General features: G+C 37.5%; 3 protein-coding genes across 7 annotated transcripts; all 3 read right to left on the bottom strand.

The window, feature by feature from the left end:
- Positions 1–183: 183 nt before the first annotated feature.
- On the bottom strand, positions 184–2,979 carry LOC103867913. 4 transcript variants are annotated; one of them, XM_009146004.3, is made up of 6 exons: positions 2,715–2,970; positions 2,555–2,624; positions 1,859–1,976; positions 1,121–1,781; positions 675–874; positions 184–589 (listed from the first exon to the last, which is right to left on the bottom strand). In XM_009146004.3, exons 3-6 carry the CDS (start codon positions 1,943–1,945, stop codon positions 416–418), a joined length of 1,122 nt encoding a protein of 373 aa, XP_009144252.1. In that variant the 5' UTR covers positions 1,946–1,976; positions 2,555–2,624; positions 2,715–2,970; the 3' UTR covers positions 184–415. The 4 variants fall into 4 exon arrangements, with proteins under 4 accessions (XP_009144252.1, XP_009144256.1, XP_009144251.1 ...); XM_009146008.3 differs by lacking the exon at positions 2,555–2,624 and having other exon boundaries at positions 184–586; positions 2,715–2,979; XM_009146003.3 differs by lacking the exon at positions 2,555–2,624 and having other exon boundaries at positions 2,715–2,969.
- A 4,079-nt stretch (positions 2,980–7,058) lies between these two features.
- LOC103867912 (mitogen-activated protein kinase kinase kinase 17-like) lies at positions 7,059–9,524 on the bottom strand. Its single transcript, XM_009146001.3, has one exon. The coding sequence runs from the start codon at positions 8,589–8,591 to the stop codon at positions 7,608–7,610; it is 984 nt and encodes a 327-aa protein (XP_009144249.3). The 5' UTR covers positions 8,592–9,524; the 3' UTR covers positions 7,059–7,607.
- A 236-nt stretch (positions 9,525–9,760) lies between these two features.
- Positions 9,761–22,342, bottom strand: LOC103867910 (mitogen-activated protein kinase kinase kinase 18-like). Of its 2 annotated transcripts, XM_018659027.2 has the most exons (3): positions 20,313–21,213; positions 15,329–16,588; positions 9,761–9,895 (listed from the first exon to the last, which is right to left on the bottom strand). In XM_018659027.2, exons 2-3 carry the CDS (start codon positions 16,187–16,189, stop codon positions 9,791–9,793), a joined length of 966 nt encoding a protein of 321 aa, XP_018514543.2. In that variant the 5' UTR covers positions 16,190–16,588; positions 20,313–21,213; the 3' UTR covers positions 9,761–9,790. The 2 variants fall into 2 exon arrangements, 1 of the variants encoding a protein (XP_018514543.2); XR_004457919.1 differs by lacking the exon at positions 9,761–9,895 and having other exon boundaries at positions 16,472–16,588; positions 20,313–22,342.
- Between the last annotated feature and the right edge of the window lie 34 nt (positions 22,343–22,376).

Below are 22,376 nucleotides of genomic sequence, written 5' to 3'. Positions count from 1 at the left end.
GAAGATAAAATATAGATGGTTTATATTTCGCAGTCATATCTCATATATATTAGTCTTTCTTTATATTTTATACTTATTGTTACATGACAAGTGTTTGATATTAACGAGTCATATGGAACCAACCTTTTTTTCTGGAAAAATATGGAACAATCTTGAAATATAAAATAGACGAGAGTCGAGACGAGACAAGAAGAAATAATTATTATACAACAATGGGAAAGACTTTCTCCCATAAACATTTAATTAAACACGTGTACTCAATCATAAAAAGAAGTTACACAAGAACTTGATAAAAGATAAAGGGCCTTGATTCATAGCTTTAAGCTGCTTCTTATGTTTTGCTTATACATTCTTTATATACAAAGATAGTGGTGCTTAATTTACTTACATTATATGTGTAACCATAAACATTTTTTTACAGGAACTCCCATTCAGATTCTTCTGGTGATTGATCTTCCTCAATCTGTTTCGAACTGTCGCCACATTCTCTACCATTTTCAACATCTTCTGCGTACCATTGACGGGCAAGTCGCTTGTATTCTTTCTCTCTGTTTTGCTTCATTCTTGAAGATATTGCGTCCCTGATCTTCTGCAGAATCAGTTTATTATAAGGCCTGTGTGGATGATAAATGCAAGCGTGAAACAAAGAAAAGATGAAAGAAAGAGACAAGAACCTTGTAAGGTTTGTGTTTGTCATTCTCCTTCATGTCAGAGAAAACACAATGCAATTCGTCTCTATCCACAATGATACAGCTTTCTTCAACTGATCTTCCACTAAGCTGTTGAAGAATCTCTGCTTTCTGCTCTGACTCTGAGACAGAACTCGACCCAAATTTAGTTTGCGTCGAGTCTTCATCGGTTTCCTTTCTGCAATCTGAATAGAAGAAAACAATAATCATGATGTTAAAATGATTCAAAGCTTGAGCTATTTCCAATCATGTGCATTCCATTTTAAATGCAAGCAGCAAACAATGTAATGGAATCGCATAATTATCAAATGCCTAAAGGATACACAGAACCTATGTAATGTTAATTGCTCAATATAAACGAAGAAGGTCTGGTTTATGGAATCCATAGTTCAAAAGAGAAGAATATGAGAGATGAAAAGCATAAATTTTACCATCAGAACCTGCAGGTAAGCTTGTGGCAACAGATGGTTGAATCTCTGAATCTTGGATCCTAACAGAATCAGCCACCCCAAGACCGTGGTCATTTTTGGTTCTAAGCTCTGACTCATGGCTTCTAACAGAATCAACCACTCTTAGACCGTGTTGACCTTTGCTTCTATCACCTTTCTGACACTTGTCTTTAGAAATGAGTCTTGCTACTACTCCACCTGGAGGAGGATCACTTGACTTCACAGTTCCAACATCATGTTTGACACGAGCTCTATGAACCATTGATGATATACTACTCGAGTCTTTCAGTGTGACTTGTTTGCGACCGAGCTGTGTTCTTCTATACGGACTTCCGTAACTATACTGCCTAGGAGAAGTACAGATATCGTAATCATCTGCATCAACGCCACGGAACTTCACGTCAAATACATCCTTCTTCCCTTCTTGTTCTTGCTTCACATCTCTGGTTTGTTGGTTCATGCTATCTCTTTTCTTTTTGAAGGAAGAGCAAACAGGGGCGTATTCATGTAAGATAGAAACGGGTAACTGTTTCTCCGAATCCAGAGTCTCATCGGGTTGGAAATCTTGAACCACATCGGAACAGAACTTCTTGAGAGAGTTTCCAACCGTCTGAACTTGGCTCTCAACGTATTTAGCCGTGTCCTAAGAACCATAAAGAACCAAACCAAAGAGTTAAAAAAGAAGAGGTTAAATCACCGTGGACAAATGATTACAGTTACCTGGACGATGATCTCTTCAACCTCTAAGCACATTGCTTCAAACTTGTGGTAGACATTACCAACCCATGTTATACCTTTAAAATCCATTTACTTTGTCTCAATCCAAGAACGTTTGTTTCTGTCAATGGAAAGAGTTGGAAAAAATTCAGAGAGAGATAATAAAGGAAGGCTATATAACTGTATCGTACACACAAACATCAATTCATGACTTATAGAAACAGGATTGCAAGAAAACAGAAGCAGCTAATGTATCCAAGAGGACATGGGGGTTATGCAGCTTTTAAGCAAACCCTTGCATAGGTGTTTCCATTAAGCAAATCCTAGGAGCCTTTTAGAAGCTTTAATATATTTGAGGAGCAGCAACAAATCTATCTCTCTGTATCCATATTGTTCTTAAGAATTAAGCAAAACCCCATTTCTTCAAAATCACCACAAAACTGGAAAACTCAGAAACATAAAAAAAAGTTCAAAATATACAAATTAACGATCATGTGAATAAAATAAAAAAAAAATCAAAACTTTCAAGTTTGTAGATCATTAAAGTAACACAGCTGGTTGATTACTAAGATGAACTAGGTCTTCGATTAGCAAAATAATCTAACATGTTGAAATTCAAGGACTTTAATTTTTTTTTTAAAAATTGAAGCTTTGAACCAACAATAAAAAAAAAGTAAACGAAGTTGAAGAAGGACATACGTGGGTGAAAGAGGTAAATCGCAACGAGGGAGAAAACACGTGACCAGAAAGAAGTAGAAGAAGAAGAACCCTAAAAACTCATTTGCAATCAATCACAAATTGAAAAAGAAAAAAAAAAAGAATCTTTTAGAGAGAGAGAGAGGGGGAGGGATTCGTTAACCTCAAAGTAAGGTACGTGCAAGGTGATCAAATCGTATTCTGGTTTCTCACTCTGATTGATCTTGTGATAGAATTAGGGATTGAGTAAGTTATGGCGATGAAGCAATCAAAACCAAATGTGCAACACAAAACCTTTAAACCAGCTCTCTCTCTCTCTCTCGGGCTCGGGTTTTACCCACCCGTTTTCGTCTTTTTCTGGGGGACCCAGTGATTGCGTTGACAATTATCCTTTTTCAGATTATTTATTATTAAGAGCATCATTTTTCTGGGGGACCCATTGATTCCACCCAAAACGTTTTTTTTTTTTCTTTTTCTATGAAGGGAAATTGGGAGCTATAGACATGAAAAAAAGGTAATTCAGAGCTCGACTGGTTTCCCCGCTACCACCCGCAAACGCAGCTTTTGCGGTTGGTAGCGGTTGACAGCGTTTCAAAACAATCATACAAACCGCTACAAATCGCTTTAAACCGCTCCGAACCTCTTAAAATCAAAAGCTGGTTCCAGCTAGCATTTGCGGTTGCGGGTGGATAATTTTTTTTTATTTTTTTTTAAACTATATAAATACAAAAATAAAATATTCAATAAATTTTTTAAAATAGAATTATAAAAATACTAAAATATATCTATTATATTTTAATTAATATTATAAAATTTTAAAGTAAAAATATTTTTTATAATTTAAAAAATTTAAAAATAAAACTTTGAAAATATAATTTACATATTTATTAAAAATTTATGATTTTTGATATTTTTATAATTATATAAAATGTAAATATTGTTAATTTCTTATTTAACCGCTGCTGTATTTGGTAGTTAACCAGTCAATAAATATCCCGCAAATGCATCAATTTCTAACCGCAGAACCAGTCGTACAAATCTCTTAAAACCGCTAGAAACCGCAACCACCCGCATCCGCAAACGCCCGCAGCTGCAACCGCAACCGATGCGTTTGAACCAGTCAGACCCTCATTCTATAGTACTTTTACCTAACAGATATATAGACGGCGTCAATAATACATAATAATAATATCCTATCATTTCTCTTTCACCGGCTAACCTGCTACAATTAAAAAGAAAAAAAAATTATAACTTTTACTGTCCAAAGTAAATCGTGTGTTCTCCCATTCCACACACCTTCTCCTTCTCGCTTTCTTCGTCGGTTCTCTCTGGAATTCCAAACAACCCTGCCGCTTCTCTGCTCCTACGGCTCGCCTCTCACTGCAATCAACTTTTCATCTCCGTCATCTTCCCTTCTCATCGGCTTCGGCTTTCCGGGCGTCGGTGGTTCGGTTTTGCGCGACGGTTTCGGCGGAAGGGAGTAACACCGCCGGCATCTCCAACTTCAAAGAGTAGAGTTTTCTCAAAGCTTTGATAACAGCGTAAGTTCTTTCGCTTTCTACTTTGTCTCTGTTTCTCTACTTTGACAACAGCGTAAGTATTCGTATCCCATTAAACCATTCCATGTAGGATAGTAGCACTTGCGATAATATTTGATTTGTCTCACTTTGTGTTTTGGTGTGGTCCTCCGTCTGATGTCGTTAATCTAAGTTATGCTTGCTTTGGGGTTTCTGTCTTTGTGGTCCATTGTTCATGGTCTAGAAATATCGATTATTTTGTGGAACACTAAACCCAAACCACATATATGTTACGTATGTATCTGTATATTTAGTCTTATGAGTGTCATATTAACTAGAATAGTATGTTATTCATAATATTCCGTTTTACATGGAATGGTACTTTCACATGATATGTTGTTCCATTTGGTTGCCGGTTCTTACCCTGTTTAGCTCATTATTCATTTATATATTGCATATGACATTGTGAACCATCTTCACTCTTTGACTCTCTTACTTTCCATTCTTCAGGTTTGTTATGGACGAGTTAAAGCTTCCAAGTAGATTGTTTGAGACAGGCTACGAACCCAGTGGCAAGAAAAAGTTTAACAACTATTTCAATCTCCGTTGGATTGAAGTGATAAAGAGTGCATTAGAGGATGAGGACCTGACGATGTTGAGTGCTTCATAGTTTGGCCAAGTACTAAAGACGGAGTCTCATACCGTCTCGGTTATGTTTCTTCATTACATTCTTTCACGACAATTGACCAATGAGAAGAACTTCGAACTTTGGTGGCTTTTCGTGGGAAACAAATTCGGTATGCTATTCAAGACTTTGCACTTGTAAGTGCCTCTATTTCTATTTGATTCAGTGTATATGAAATGGAAATGATCTTATTTGCAGTCCCTCTCTATTTAAATTTGGAATTGGGTTGTGTAAGTTTGTACGTTTGGTGTTCATATATGAGGTATTTGCAGTCCCTCTCTATTTAAATTTGGGTTGTCTAGGGATTAGGGTTTATAATTTTCTAACTTGGGTTTAGTATTTATTATCAATTGTTTGGTTACCATCTCCTTTATCTTTGTATATCATGGTGCTCAATGCTTGATCTACTATACACATAGTGCCATTTTAAATAGTACCGTTCCAATGGAATAAAAGTCTTCTCGTAATTTTATAATACACAATTCCCTTCCCGTAATCATTACCTTATACACATTGTTTAAATTTACACGGTGAAAATATCTTGGTAAATCAGGTGGTGTACGTGGCATCCTCCTACTCTTTCATATGAAATAGTTGTCATCAACTTGTGTTAGGTGTTTAATGTCAAGTGTAGTTTTACCACTTCCCCATTAGATTTGTATCCAAGTAACATAGTATACGGTATATGGAATGGAACATTTAAAATAATAAATACACAGCACAATTATATGGAATAACATTCGTATGAGATTGTACCTACGTTTCCCACTGCAAATTTCATGTGGCTCATGAGGTTTATATTTCCATAAGATTTGGGTTTCCTATGTATTGGGATTTATATTTTCTTAACTTGGGTTTAGTGTTTACTATCAAGTGTTCTATTACCAATCCCATTAGCTTTGTATTTCATGTTGGTCATGAGGAATATAGATACATATTCTCAATAATATGACATGTGGATTTAATTTCACAAAGATTTGGGTTACATATGTATTGGGGTTTATATTTTTTTAACTTGGGTTTAGTGTTTACTCTCAAATATTATATTACCATTCTCATTAGCTTTGTATTTCATGTGGCTGATGAAGAATGTAAATACATGTCCCTTGTATTATCGCACGTGGATTTAGTTTACCGATATAACATAGTACATAATATTTGCCCCTACAATCATAGACATTTCAAAATTTGAACAATATATATATATATATATGTACTGTGCTATATCGTTTGTCACATTTTATATTCTATAACTCATGTAGAATGGAAATGCATGTTACTTGGGGCTTTAGTTTATGAAAGATTGGGGTTGACATTGGATTAGGGTTTATATTTCCATATAGGGTTTAGTGATTAGTGGCTAAGGTTTAATTTATGGAAGATTGAAATTGACATTAGATTAGAGTTTATATTTTTATGTAGGGTTTAGTGATAGTTGATAGGGTTTAGTTTATGTACGATGGAGTTGGCATTGGGGCAAGCATTACCACCTTCCATGAAGGTATGACCATATCAGCATTTGAAAAATATGTTAAGATGATCTTTAGATTGTAAATACATTTTTACTATTTCTATTCTATATGCCTCATGTAGAATGGTAATGCATTTTACTGGCCACCAGTATGTTGTGTTTGATCTGCTTCCAACTTCATAAATGAAATGGTTATGTTACCATATGGAATAGTTATACGATATAAAAAATAGTATTCTCTATTATATGTAGTACTACTTGTAAAATAGAAATTAAACTTTCTTTGCAGTGTTATGAAGGGAAGATAAGATGGTAACTTATATTTTTGCAATATCTTACTTATTTTGGCAATATATGACTTCATTTTTGATAAAGTATTACATACTTTGCGTCTATCATGCATATTTCAACTGTCCAATGTAGATGCTCTTTCAATTGGAACTATATTTGTCTTTATATTATTCTATCTACAATATATAGTATGGAACTACAGTTTCTGGATTCTCCGTTTGTTTAACATTGTCTTTTACACTTACTTATCATCAACTCCTATCTCTGCATCTTTTCTTTCTTTTGATTTTGAATATGGTTTATGCACGCCCTTCCAAAAATGTTCCATTGTTATTAGGGGACAGAAAACCACCACGTTATTTTTTCCATGTGAAAGAACCGGTAACCTATTATATATAAGGTTATAACCGGCAAAAATCAAGGCAAAAAGCTAGTGACTACATAATGTCAAAATCATGTCCATTTCCTTGAGTTCTCACCAAAATGTGGCTAGTAAGCCAATTAGCCCTTTTGGTAAACCACCCAAAAACGTTTACTTTAGCAAAAACACACAAAAACGTTTGCTCTAGGAAAAACACATTCTTCTGAGGTTTTTTGTTTTCCTACTAACACAGTACTGGTTGGGCGTTATTAGCATATGTGCATGTTATTTGCATATTGCACTATAATGACATGACTCGTTCCAACTACGTACTTAAAGGCTATATTGACTATTGTCTGAGAACATCTTTTAAGATATGATCGTTTAATATACTAGAAACATCTGTAGTCTGTTCTTGGGGTATTAACTTTAAACTGGACATAGAAAAAGTGGAATTATACTGATATCAATTACAAATAGAAATTGCAAAAAAAAAAAAGAATAAACATTTGTTACAGTGGTATTTAGTTATTTACTAATAATGCTTTTCCAGTAATTAAACTCTAATGAACGGGAACAAAAGTGGAACTTGGAGGTCTTGGAGGAAGAATCTTCAGCTTTAGGGGTTTATTGTATACTCTTTTAAACAGTGGGAGCTTCAATGAAATAATCCTCACTTTCAATGCCTTGTTTCTAGTAGCATTATCTTCTAATTTAGCATGATGGTGTCATCAAACAGTCTTCTTATCATCTCCGACCAGAAACGGATGCAACAACAACTCGGAAGCGGTTCCTCTATCTTCAGGTTTCACTGCAAAACACTTGTCCAGAAACTGCCTTGCATCAGACGGCACAGTGTCTGGAATCTCAGGTACCTTTTTGTCCTCCCCTAAAAAATATTCAAGATCATAAAAACTAACCTCTGACCACGGACGCTTACCAGTGTACATCTCGAGAACAATGCAACCCAAGGACCATAAATCTAGGGCTTTCCCGACAGTACCATCACGGACAGACTCGGGAGACATGTAGAAAGGAGTTCCCACATAGGGAGAATGGTACTTCCTATTATCGGATTCTTCCTCTCCTTCCTTCAACGCCAATCCAAAATCCGCAATCTTCAGTTCATAAGTGTGATTAGTCGATGTTTGCTGATGATCATAAACCGGAAAGAGAAGGAGATTGCCCGGTTTAAGATCGCAGTGAACATAACCGTCACTATGAACCGAGACCAAACCTTGAAGTATCATCCTAGTAAAATCTTTGACGGTCGAATCATTCAACTGTTTGTTAGCACGGATGAAACTGGAAAGAGTACCTGCAGAAGCGTATTCCATAGGTATCTCGTAGACTCTGTTTCCGATTCTGTCGAGTCGTTCGTGGAGAGAACGGCTAAACACTCGCACGATCCTAGGAGATCCTTTGAGCTGGGAGAGTACTCGAAACTCTCTTTGGATAGTCCGACGGTCCGAGGAGATCTTCGTGGCGATGAAGGAGGTTGAGCCATCGTGTGTTGTGTGACGGTAGAGGTGGACGGAGCCGTATGAACCTTTGCCTAGAAACTTGACGAACTTCATGGATGGTTTGTCTCTGAAACGCCACACTTTTGCTTTCTCTGTGTGATTGGTCTCTATAAACCCTTGAGAAAGTGTAACAACTCCCGCGAGAAAGAAAACGAGTAAGACAACGAAAACACCTAGTTTGATCATAGTCATAGACCAAAGAGAGAAGAGTTATTATAATAGTAGTAACGAACAGAACTGGTGATCTCACTTTTTGTTTCTGTTTTTATAGATAGCTCGACTCTCACTAACTAGTATTGCAATGTCGAAAAAGGAACTTTGTTTGTTATTAAATTGACGATTTTACCCTTCTATTTCCTGTTTTGGAAGTGTTTGTTAACGCAACGCGTACGAAGATTTACTAGTTGACGATTATATACATCTCTTTATCTTCAGATCATCAAATCAAATTCCTATGGGGCTATCTATTTATTTTTTTTGTTTTCACCGTTTTTGTTTCTTCGCCAGAGATTAATATTATTATCTGATGACACCCACAGTAAATGATTAAATTAACAACCAGAAGATATAGTGAAGCATTTCTCCATCATGTCTCCATAGAGAGAAAAATCACTATGAACCAAAATTCGACAATGTAAGTTGAACATCATCCTCTTATCTGAACTGTTGTATCTTCTCTTTTGAGTTAGAAAGCTACACATTGTTTTGGTTCTAATATTGGACTTAAGTATATCAATTGGGGTACGTCATAATTAACTGACTTCTTCTTGTTATCCTGTGTTCATCTGTTATCTTAATCAGTCTCTATAGCTTGCTCTGAAACATGTTATTGTGTTGTTTGTTTTTATAGTGAAGGAGAGTTAGGATTTCTTGGAAGGCTCCCGCTTGTTTCTCACTGGTAAGCTGCAGACATATTATTATGTACTTGTCTGCCAGTGAAAGATTAAAATAAAAACAGGGGAAGCTGATTAATTAACTCCTTGTATTTTGTAAGTTGTCACTTCTGCTCTTGTTAGGGGGGCAAATTAAGTAAACTAAGTGCAACGAAGAGCTGAGAAAAAACAAGAGAAGGCCGAAGCCATGATATATGTCTAAATAGAGTTCAATGAGGATCATGCTCTTTACTTACCAAGACCTGAAGACTAGTAACAGACTAACAGAGATAAACTTGCAGGATTTTCGCATAAAGTCAGTATAGAAACTCAGCAACATAATTTCTCCATGTGTTTTCCATTAATTTAAAAAAAACAAAGTCATACATAATGCATGGACAATTCAGTGATATACCAACAATAACTGTTACATGACTCTACAAATTAAAAAAAAACTTGACTGGACAATAACGAGGTGGGAATTTCTAATCTACGCATTGACTCTTCACTTCCACGAGTCTATACAAAAATAGACCTCATATCCGAAAGCCTCTGTCTAAGTTTCTCCAACTCCAGAGTGATATTCCTCGGGTTACTACCAGTCTTGGCACTCATAGGAGACGACTCTGTTGTAACGGCCCGGTTCCTGGCCCAAAAATTTTCATAAAAGAATGGGCTTCTCTACGGCCCATTTCACAAAAAACCTAGGGTTCCCTTCACCCTTTCCTTTATAAAGAGATGCAGCCCATTCTTTTCTCTCATTTTCTGAAACTTGAGCGAAGCTCTGCAGAGATTTAGAGAGACTTGGAAACCCTAGCCGTCAAGCTTCTCTTTTCCCTCTTCCCTCTTCTTCTCTCACGCCTCTCTTTCTCTCCTCTCTCCCTCCTCCTCGCCGGTGCCATGTGGTGATGGTGGTGGTGGTTGCAGCCGTGGTGGTGGTGACCAGATCTCGTCTCTCTCTTGTTTAGTTGTTCCAGATCTGTTCAGATCTCTTCATCCTTGTTTCCAGATCCAGATCTAGGCTAAGGTGGAGTGTTTCGAACCCAACCTTCTTTCATGGTTCTGTATACTCCTATATGTTGGAGTTAGGTTTGCTTAGACCCTGTTTGGGAGTTAGGTTGATAGTACATGGTATTGCTAGGATGATAGATGAATGGATCATGATGCATAAGAACCCTCATACTGATAAATGGGACTTGATGAACTGAATTGAATTGTTGTGGTAATGGTTGATTGGTAGTTGATACTTGTATGTTTGGTTGTGATGTCCCATGTGTTGTTGTGATTGAAGTTAGGATGCTAGAGAGAAATAAATGCTAGGATGATAGGTGAGCAGTGATTATAAAAGTTATTGAAGTAGAACTTGAATGCGATGTGTATTGTGTGTGACACCGATAACGGGTGGCGTCTAGTGATTGAGTCCAAGTACAAGTATGAATGAAAAGGGGAGTAATTGGGAATGAGAAGGGTTAAGTGGAAACGATAAGGAAGTGAAAGGATAAGTAAAAGTATGAAAGAATGATGTTAAGGTTAAGCATGGGTGGGAAAGCATATAGAGAGTCTAAGGAAAGTAGGTGGGGTAAGTAGTCCACGCTAGGTATCCATAGGAGATGTGGCGAATCCACATGAATATGGAAGCACCCATAGGAGATGTGGCCAATCCACATGAATATGGGGTAGAAGCCTAGTGGGGGGCTACCCACTGAGGAAAAGTATGTGTGGCAGCAGTTCACGCTAGGTATCCATAGGAGATGTGGCGAATCCACATGAATATGGAAGCACCCATAGGAGATGTGGCGAATCCACATGAATATGGGGTAGAAGCCTAGTTGGGACTACCCACTGATGAAAAGAACGTGTGCCAACCGCGAGAGGCGGGATATAAAAACGTGCATCATGGTCGGGTAACGGGGAGTTAAAGGTGTCATAGGATCGAGTTGGACTGGTAAGATGAGTCGGTTAAGTCTAGGGTTTGACCTGTGTGGCAATGAGTGAGATCATTGTATTGATTGATCACTAGGTTGTTAGAAATGAATGGAAGTTAATGTGGAAATTACAGATGACGATAGGAAATGATAAAATGCATTAACTGATTGTAGTGGCTAGTCGGTCCTAGTTCCCGCATAGAGTAGTATAGAGTGTCATGCGGGCAGGCTGGTCTAGAGCCACTTCACTGAGTAACTTGTTGCTCACCCCTCCATTTCCATTTTTTCCTGTGCGCAGGACTGTAAGTAGAAGTATATGGATGTGGGTGTGACGGTATTTCAAAGAAGGTTATGCGCTCGTCTCTCGGGACCAGTAACGGGATACGTAGGGTTGTCTAAATGAGTAGACACGTGTCCATAACGCCCCTTCGATAACCCCGGTCGGACGCCGGGGGATCGGGCTGTTACAATTGGTATCAGAGCGGGTTAAGATCCCTTAGTTCTGTCCTAAGGGATCGGCATTTCCGACGTTTAAAAAAAAAAAAAAAAAAAAAAGAAAAGAGAGAATTGTTTTAACTAAAAGAAAAGAGTGTGTGAAAAGTTTTGATTTTTCTGAAAGTTGTGATTTTTCTGAAAGTTATGAACGATTTCAAAACCACCCACTATATCTATACTTCTATTATGGTTCTGATCGGATGTCTACTTGAAGGATGTCTTCGACAACCAGTATCGACCAGAGTGACAATTACGGGTATCGTGGACCTGCATGGTGGAACCCGAACTACACTCGGACTCAGCGCATCATAAAGAGAAAGGTGGTACCCCATCGGTGACGTCCATTGATGAAGTTCCATCGCCAGACACATGAGTTGGAGTGGTTGGAGGAAAGCCAGAGATGGAAACCCGACTAATGTAACTACCGAGAGCGTGAAGGTTGTGGCGGATATCATGAGTTTAGAGGAACATTAGAGGTGCAGTGAAACAAGTTGAGGCCATAGGTCAATGAAAGTATTTCCCGAAGAATGACATATATCTAATGGAGGGTTAGTTCTAGGATATCTGCCCGAGAGACATGATTGTAAGGGAATACAATAAAGATATAACCCCTGAGGAGATTGTCAGGCACTCTCTAAGGGGGGCGAGAACTGATTCACAGCTTCCTGAAGGAAATGAGAACCGATCTGAAGAATAGTTGTAACGTGCAAGATTACTGGGATCATGAACTAATCTAAAAGGGTGCAGAGCTATTGTTTGGTGTAAGAAGATCATAGGCTAACCAAGCATCACATACTCAGAGCCCAAGGAGAACTTGCGACATCGTCATTAACACAAGGCGGTTTCGTTGTGACAAGAGTGGAAGTGCGAGAAGAACCACACTAGGTGATAATGGATGGGAGCGTACTACCAGTATAACCAGTACAACTAGTAGGGCTATGATAGGAGGTTCGTTCATCAAGGAAAACATGGCCAGACCGAAGGACTCAGAGGACGAGGATATGTTCGGTGTGGAGTAGCTCGTTAAGTTTCATGAGATGAAGTGCTCGCTAAGTTAATCAACGGAGATGTGGTTGGGTACCACACAACGGTGAAGGAAGAGATCATGGGACAAGTTTATCGGTCGCAATGGCCATTGTAGTGGGCAGCAAACAGATTTATCCGGATTCGAAGAGGAACTGCCAAGAGGGTTTTAATGGAGCTTTGCAACTAAGACTTGTTAGTTGAGAATAGTGGGATGTGAGGCCGTATATGATTGATGCAAGAGTTTTATGTGTCAAAATGGAAATGGAATATGATAACAATATATTTTTGTTGTTGGGTCGCCAAGGACATGGCAATCAACCTATGTGATGTACATGTGTGTGGAGCTTAGAGAGGAAGTTGGTTAATGGATCAGATATTAGTTGAATCCATGCAAGACATTAGCTATGACTCAAGCAAATGGATATCCCCTATGAGGATTGTATGAACAACCATGTTGAATCCCTTATGTAGGACCAAAGTGGGGGAGATCAGAATCTCGAGCCTGAGATGATCCAAGAAACCGCTTAGCAGATATAATTGTTGATGATGAGCTGCTGTACGAAAGGATAGAAGAGGTACATGACCATCAGAGAATTACGTCGACAAGAGTGGTGGTGATGTGGAAATGCATATGAGATGAAAACAATCTAGGGATGAGAACGCTGATGGAGAATCGATTTGGGAATTAAGAGGACGTTGGATCTCCGTGAGGAATATGGAACCTGGTCTGTTGCATGAACCATTAGATTTCAAAGGACGAGTTGTTTACCCATTCGGGTTCAGGATGTTAGAGTTGGAGTATCGACATATAGAATTCGGGGACGAATTCCATTCAAGTGGGGGAGAATTGTAACGGCCCGGTTCCTGGCCCAAAAATTTTCATAAAAGAATGGGCTTCTCTACGGCCCATTTCACAAAAAACCTAGGGTTCCCTTCACCCTTTCCTTTATAAAGAGATGCAGCCCATTCTTTTCTCTCATTTTCTGAAACTTGAGCGAAGCTCTGCAGAGATTTAGAGAGACTTGGAAACCCTAGCCGTCAAGCTTCTCTTTTCCCTCTTCCCTCTTCTTCTCTCACGCCTCTCTTTCTCTCCTCTCTCCCTCCTCCTCGCCGGTGCCATGTGGTGATGGTGGTGGTGGTTGCAGCCGTGGTGGTGGTGACCAGATCTCGTCTCTCTCTTGTTTAGTTGTTCCAGATCTGTTCAGATCTCTTCATCCTTGTTTCCAGATCCAGATCTAGGCTAAGGTGGAGTGTTTCGAACCCAACCTTCTTTCATGGTTCTGTATACTCCTATATGTTGGAGTTAGGTTTGCTTAGACCCTGTTTGGGAGTTAGGTTGATAGTACATGGTATTGCTAGGATGATAGATGAATGGATCATGATGCATAAGAACCCTCATACTGATAAATGGGACTTGATGAACTGAATTGAATTGTTGTGGTAATGGTTGATTGGTAGTTGATACTTGTATGTTTGGTTGTGATGTCCCATGTGTTGTTGTGATTGAAGTTAGGATGCTAGAGAGAAATAAATGCTAGGATGATAGGTGAGCAGTGATTATAAAAGTTATTGAAGTAGAACTTGAATGCGATGTGTATTGTGTGTGACACCGATAACGGGTGGCGTCTAGTGATTGAGTCCAAGTACAAGTATGAATGAAAAGGGGAGTAATTGGGAATGAGAAGGGTTAAGTGGAAACGATAAGGAAGTGAAAGGATAAGTAAAAGTATGAAAGAATGATGTTAAGGTTAAGCATGGGTGGGAAAGCATATAGAGAGTCTAAGGAAAGTAGGTGGGGTAAGTAGTCCACGCTAGGTATCCATAGGAGATGTGGCGAATCCACATGAATATGGAAGCACCCATAGGAGATGTGGCCAATCCACATGAATATGGGGTAGAAGCCTAGTGGGGGGCTACCCACTGAGGAAAAGTATGTGTGGCAGCAGTTCACGCTAGGTATCCATAGGAGATGTGGCGAATCCACATGAATATGGAAGCACCCATAGGAGATGTGGCGAATCCACATGAATATGGGGTAGAAGCCTAGTTGGGACTACCCACTGATGAAAAGAACGTGTGCCAACCGCGAGAGGCGGGATATAAAAACGTGCATCATGGTCGGGTAACGGGGAGTTAAAGGTGTCATAGGATCGAGTTGGACTGGTAAGATGAGTCGGTTAAGTCTAGGGTTTGACCTGTGTGGCAATGAGTGAGATCATTGTATTGATTGATCACTAGGTTGTTAGAAATGAATGGAAGTTAATGTGGAAATTACAGATGACGATAGGAAATGATAAAATGCATTAACTGATTGTAGTGGCTAGTCGGTCCTAGTTCCCGCATAGAGTAGTATAGAGTGTCATGCGGGCAGGCTGGTCTAGAGCCACTTCACTGAGTAACTTGTTGCTCACCCCTCCATTTCCATTTTTTCCTGTGCGCAGGACTGTAAGTAGAAGTATATGGATGTGGGTGTGACGGTATTTCAAAGAAGGTTATGCGCTCGTCTCTCGGGACCAGTAACGGGATACGTAGGGTTGTCTAAATGAGTAGACACGTGTCCATAACGCCCCTTCGATAACCCCGGTCGGACGCCGGGGGATCGGGCTGTTACATCTGTGATCTTACTAACATCTGCACGCAAGAAGATATGATTCAACAAAGTCGACGCGTCTTTTCTATCATCTGCCTCGGGGGAGAAGCATGTCATGAGAAAGAGTTTTGCGTCAAAAGGAAGATCTCTTGGAATCAACGGCCCGTGGCAATTCTTGAGATCGTTCAGTTTGTAGTCTGTATGCCACCAAGGTCTTTTTCCCGTGTACATCTCTAGTACAATGCATCCCAAAGACCACAAGTCAAGTCCCTTCCCTGTCTCTCCGTGAGAAATTGATTCTGGAGACATGTAGATCGCTGTTCCGGCGAAGGGGTGATGAGGTTGCCACCAGCTAGTGTCTCCATCTCTTCTCGTCAACCCTAAATCCGAAATCTTCAACTCGTGAGAGGATCTCCACGCACCGTTCTTGTTGATATAACTCGGGAAGACGAGGATGTTTGCTGGTTTGAGATCGCAGTGAACGTACCCGCGTCCGTGGATGGTGGCTAAGCCTTCTAGAAGCATACGAGTGAAATCTCGGACTAAAGCATCAGGCAGCTTCTTGTCTTGGAATTGGTTAGAGAAACTCTTCAAGCTTCCTCCAGGTGCGTACTCCATGTGAATCTTGTACTCCAAGCAACCTTCTTCGTTACGTCTCTCTTGCACTTCGGTCCCGTAACACTGGACGATTCTCGGACATCCTTTGAGTTCAGACAAGATCTGAAACTCAATGTAGAGAGACTCGGCGTGTTTATGGTCGGAGGTTTTTGCGGCTGCGTAAAGGGTCTTGCCGTCGTGACGTCTTTTGTACTTGTAGAGACTCACAGAACCGAAAGAGCCTTTTCCCAGAAACTTTTCGAAGTACAACTCTGGCCCCGCCATTGCAATAGAAAGATGAGAGCTTAGGGGAAATCTGAGAGTTGGTAATAATAGCTTTGGTGAAGTTTCGACAAATATAAATAAAGCTACTAACGCGTATATGTCATACGATCAGTAACTGAATGTCTTCGGTCCCAAGTTTCTTCTTTTATTTTCCTTTCTTCAATTTACTCAAAAACAAAAAAAAAAAGATTCCTTTTTTTCTGAGAACAGAAAAGTTAAGAAAAGGAAACAAGAAATAATGACCGTTGTGGGTTTTCGATATACATCTTGATTTTTTTTTTCAATGTATTTATGGAAATTAAAATGCACAAGAAAAAGGAAATAACAGAAAAGGTACCGTTGTGTTTTTTTTTGAGGTTAGCAAATTAGTAATTGAGTAAATGAAATAGATTAAAATATCTCCCTATACATTAAAATAGAAATCACTTTAGTGATTTCTGCTGAGGTGACACTCATATAGAGCTTCTCAGGAAAAACATTATAATTCTATTGGTTGGTTTTTTTGAATTTTTTCTTTCATTTATTTTAATCAATTGCTTATGCAAACAAGCCCAAAACTATTGCCGATTTCGTTAAGCCCATATATACCTAGGGGATAATAATTATCGATTTAGTTTAGCCTTGGGTACCCGTTCGGGTTCGGGTCGGGTATTTCAGATTTTCGGGTATTTCGGTATAGAGGTGTAGAACCCATTCGGATATTTCTGTACTTCGGTCGGGTTTGGGTATTTTTAGTTCAGATTCAGTTATTTTGGATCTGGTTCGGATATTTAGATTTTGAAAAAAAATTAAAATTTTCATTTCTCAAGTTTCTTATATTTAAAAATATAACTTTCAGTTAACTAATTTTTTATTTTTAATAGATTGAATAGTTAATAGATTTGGACATAACATTTTAAAACTAAAAAGGCATTAATTTAGTTATTTTTTTTAAATTTCGGATGTAACTTTTTGTTAATTTTTTAAATAAAAAACTTGACATGCATTTTAAGTGAGTAGCAAATCATTTTTTCGTAATTGTATGTATATCATATGAACTTAAAGTATGTGTAGTATCAATATAAATATTTTATATAAAATGAGAGATGTAAACTAGAAATATAAGGTTAATTATACATATGTTCGGTTATCTTCGGATATCCATTCGGGTTCGGGTATTATCCGTTCGGGTTCGGGTATCCAATCTCTCCTTATTCAATACCCGTTCGGGTATTTTGCTACTTCGGTTCGGATTTCAGTTCGGGTTTTTCGGATCGGGTTCGGATGCCACTTCGGATATCGGGTAAAGTGTCCACCCCTACTAATTAGGTTGTTTGTTTTTAATAACTTACCTTTCTAATATGGATTACTTGCGCTAGTTGAAATCATTAAATATGCAAATAACTTATTGACAAAAATTTGTTTTTAATAACTTACCTTTCTAATATAGATGACTTGCGCAAGTTGAAATCATTAAATATGCAAATCACTTATTCACAATATGGATTACTTAAGGAAGTTGAAATCATTAAATTTTATCGATTTAGTTTACACTTGGGCAAGATTTAGAATTAAGACAAATATTAAAAACTTTCTTTATTATTCAAACGGTAAACTTGCGCATGTTGATATCATATTTATTATATTGCTTACAAAATATTTTAATGTTTCTAATTAGGTTGTTTGTTTTTAATAACTTACCTTTCTAATATGGATTACTTGCGCAAGTTAAAATCATATCATATGCAAATCATTTTTTGACAATACACATTTAATATCTTTCTTTAAACGATTTTATTATTTATTATGTAAAATATTAAAATCACTAATATGAGAATAAATCGACTGTATATATATAGGAGACACCCAAGGTCTTAAAATACAAACATTCTATTTTCATTCTTTAAAGTATTATTCACAAATCTCTCCTCTCATACTATTAAGGTATTACGACAATGCTGCTTGTGTGCTAAGAAAAATATGTTTAGACGCAAAGGTTCATCATCTTTAGAACCATGAACTCAACTATTTGTGTCTTGTCTCCAAAAAGCATGTCTGGTCTATCTTTTCCACGTGTTGAATACTGGTAACGACAATATGGTCTTCCTTTTTTTATATGTAAACCAGGTCGTGAGAGTGATAGTGATCCAGAAAACCTTGATTGAACATGCTGAGAAGCTTCGCCAAGTTAAAGCAGTTCTTGAAGATGTTCTTTAGTACTTTCTCTCTCTTTGTTGAATATTTTCCGAGAAAGTATTACATAGTATCATTTAGTAATACTATCTTATATCATTTTTTGTTGTTGAATATACTATATTATATTCATGAGGTCATTTTCTCACAGCAGAGAACCTTTTGAAATGGTGCAGGGAGCAAATTTCTCAGGGATATACAGGAAGGTTCAACTGAAGCCGCTGAAGTGGGATGGTGAAGACGAAGAATAAAGACCTGTAGAGGCCCTTATGATTCTTAAATACGGCGATGTTCTAACTCACGCTGGTAGAAAAGAGGTGTTTACATATTCTACCATTTAATTTGTCATTGTATATATCCAAATATGGAAGAATTGTTTAAATTGATAACATCACTTGTTTTCCAAATATGGAAGAATTGTTTAACTTATTGACGTTTAACATCACTTGCCATATAATCTAACGAATATTACAAATAACAATTTATGGAAACTATTCTCGAAATTATTGAAAGACTAATAATGTTTTATTTATTACTTTTAATATTTATAACCTATATAATATCTAAGGAATATTACAAATAACAATTTATGGAAACTTTTTTTTTTCAAATACAAATTTTAAAATGAATAAACTGTTGCAATTATTTATTTTTTTGTATTTGCTAGATGGGTTGTGATGAGTTAGGAAACCGATGACGGTATGTCAATTTAATATTATTTCATGTTCAATAAAATTTAGAAATTTATAAATCTATCAAATAATGTTAACCCGTCAAATTTCTTACAAAATTTATTTAATTTTTTGCAAGTTTCTAATTGAATTTGCTTTCTTTATCGAGAAATGTACTTCATAATTTATATTATTTATGGATAATATTTTGATTTTTATTATATTTTCTTTTAATATGTCTACATAAATGTTTGTTTATTATTTATGGAAAAATAATATTATTCACCTAAAATAAAGAATTACGAAACATATACAATACAATTCTAATTAATGATAATATAAAATCTGTTACTTCTAAAACTATACAATATTTATTCCATTTTTTGAAAATATCTTCATAAACACACAAAATATTTTGTGACGTTGGAATTATACATACACACAATATCTTCCTCTTCATACTGACGTTACTGTGTTCCCTCTCGTGAGGTACGGGCCGAGTGACAACACAGAGTGCGGACCGATCATGTTTTTATGCCCGCACAGGGTGCGGGCCGGTCACCTAGTTGTACTTATTCTTGGGTTCACCCCCTAGGTTCACCAACCAATAGGATTATGTCATTTTAGATTCAGTATCTTTTAAAAAAAAGAAACAAAATATTATCGAATTATATTATATTTTTAAAATAAAAATTGTATTAATCACAAAAATAAGATTTTTTAATCGCAAAAAAAAAAAGAATTTGTTATTCAAAAGTATTTTTAACGCTGCCAACAAATATTAAATTCTAGACTCTAAACCTTTAGGTAAACCCTAAACTCTTGAATAAATCATAAATCTTAAAGTTTAAGATTTGATCCAAAAGTTTCGGATTTACCCAAGGGTTTAGGATTTACCCAAGGGTTTAAGATTTACCCAAGAGTTTAGGGTTTAGGATTAGGATTTAGGGTTTAGTGTTTTGTTGATTGTGTTAAAAATATTTTTTTTTTAAATTCAAGAATTTAAAATTTATCAAAGGGTTTAGAGTTTACCAAAGGGTTTAGGGTTTAGATTTAGAGTTTAGTGTTTTGTTTATGGTATTAATTTTTTTTGAAAACCTTTGTTTTGTAACTACTATTATTTTTATTTCTTTGTACCTTTTTAATTTTAAAAACGTAATATAATTTGACAATATTTTGTTTTCTTTTATAAAAGATATCGGATTTGTAATAACTAAATCTTATTGGTTGGTGAACCTATAGGTTTATCTAGGGGTGAACCCAAGAATTACTCAAAATACTGTTTATTAGAAGCTATAATTTGAGCCATGATCACAGTGACCTACAGCGACAACCTCTGTCATCTTAGAAACCCCAGTTTCTCAGTCACAGACTCACAGCCGATAGAAAGATTAGTGCTTCGGTTGAACAGGAAGAAGAAGAAGAAAGTCTCATGGGAAGATGGGACAGTTGATAACGAGTTTATGCAGAAGAAGATTTCAAAGAAATGTTGCATCTTTCACAAACAGAAGCCCTTTGATGAGGATGACAGCGAAGAAAATGAAGATAACAACCGCCACCATGATCATGATCATAACCCTTACAAAGCAGCTGACTAATCAATTGAGGCTTTTCACATCACAGTCTAGAGATATCTGAATCTTTATAATAAGATCATGGATTGGAGACGATTACTTCTGCTGAGGTTTTCTTTTGGTTTTGATGATCTTCTCTTCTTGTACCTGACACGGTAACACCTTGTTTGGCTTTGTCACTATATATGTACATGTAATTTGAATATTGCACTGTAATGGCATTCACTGCAATGCTGATTTTAACTACTTGAGAGCTGTTTTGACAATTATCATTTCAGATGATCGTTTTAATACTTACTATTAGATCACGTGTGCGTGGAAAAGGGTCTTTACGCATAAAAGTATCTCATTTTATACATCGGTCAGGTACACCAGATTTGTTATTTGTCATTTCAGATGATCGTTTTAACCAAAACAAAGTGGTTAAAGAAACTTTTCATCTTACAAGTTGCAATCAATTTGGGTTACTTAATTAGTACACAATTGTTCTCTATCAGATACAAACTGGAAAAAGTGGAACTGTATTCATCCTATCAGATACAAACTGAACATTAGATAAAAGAATCAACATTTGTTACAGTGATAACTAATATTTCAGTAAACTCTACTGAACAGGAACAAAAGTGAATCCTGGTGGTCTCGGAGGAATGATCTTCAGCTTTAGAGGTTTCTTAAAAAGTTGGAGCTTGGATGAAACAATCTTCACTTTCAATGCCTTCTTCGTAGTAACACTATCTTCCAATTTAGCATCAGGCTTTACGATGGTGTCATCATCAGCAATCTTCTTGTTATCATCTCCGACCAGAAACGGATGCAAAAGCAACTCAGAAGCGGTGCCTCTATCTTCAGGTTCCAGTGCAAAACACTTTTCAAGAAACTGCCTTGCATCAGACGGAACAGTGTCTGGAATCGCAGGTACTTTTTTGTCCTCGACTAAAACATCTTCAAGATCATAAAGACTCCTAAACTCTGACCACGGACGCTTACCAGTGTACATCTCGAGAACAATGCAACCCAAGGACCACAAATCTAGGCCTTTCCGGACAGTACCATCACGGACAGATTCGGGAGACATGTAGAAAGGAGTTCCCACAAAGGGAGAATGGTAACACCAATTATCAGATTTTTCCTCTCCTTCCTTCAACGCCAATCCAAAATCCGCAATCTTGAGTTGGTAACTGTAAGTCCACGCTTGCTGATCGTAAACCGGAAAGAGAAGGAGATTATCCGGTTTAAGATCGCAGTGCACATAACCGTGGCTATGAACCGAGACCAAACCTTGAAGTATCATCCTAGTAAAGTCATTGACGGTCGAACCATTCAACTGTTTGTTAGCACGGACGAAACTGGAAAGAGAACCTGCAGAAGCGTATTCCATAGGCATCTCGAAGACTCTGTTTCCGTCAGAGTCTAATCCTTCGTGGAGAGAATTGCTAAACACACGCACGATCCTAGGAGATCCTTTGAGTTGGGAGAGCACTCGAAACTCTCGTTCGATAGTCCGACGGTCGGAGGAGACCTTGGCGGCGGTGAAGGAGGTTGAACCGTCGTGCTTTGTGTGACGGTAGAGATCGACGGAGCCGTATGAACCTTTACCTAAAAACTTGACGAATTTCATGAATGGTTTGTCTTGGCAACGTTGCACCCTAATGATCGCCATTACTTTCTCTTTCTGTAATACTTCTCTAGAAAAAGTCGAACTAAATCTCGAGAGAGATTGGTAAGGAAGAAAACGCCTAGGCAACAAGAAACCCTAGTTCGAAGTGTTGT

Source organism: Brassica rapa, chromosome A05, assembly GCF_000309985.2.
Source record: "Brassica rapa cultivar Chiifu-401-42 chromosome A05, CAAS_Brap_v3.01, whole genome shotgun sequence".
NCBI lineage: Eukaryota > Viridiplantae > Streptophyta > Magnoliopsida > Brassicales > Brassicaceae > Brassica > Brassica rapa.
Note: the sequence above shows the minus strand (reverse complement) of the source record. Positions and strands in the feature narration are given on the sequence as shown.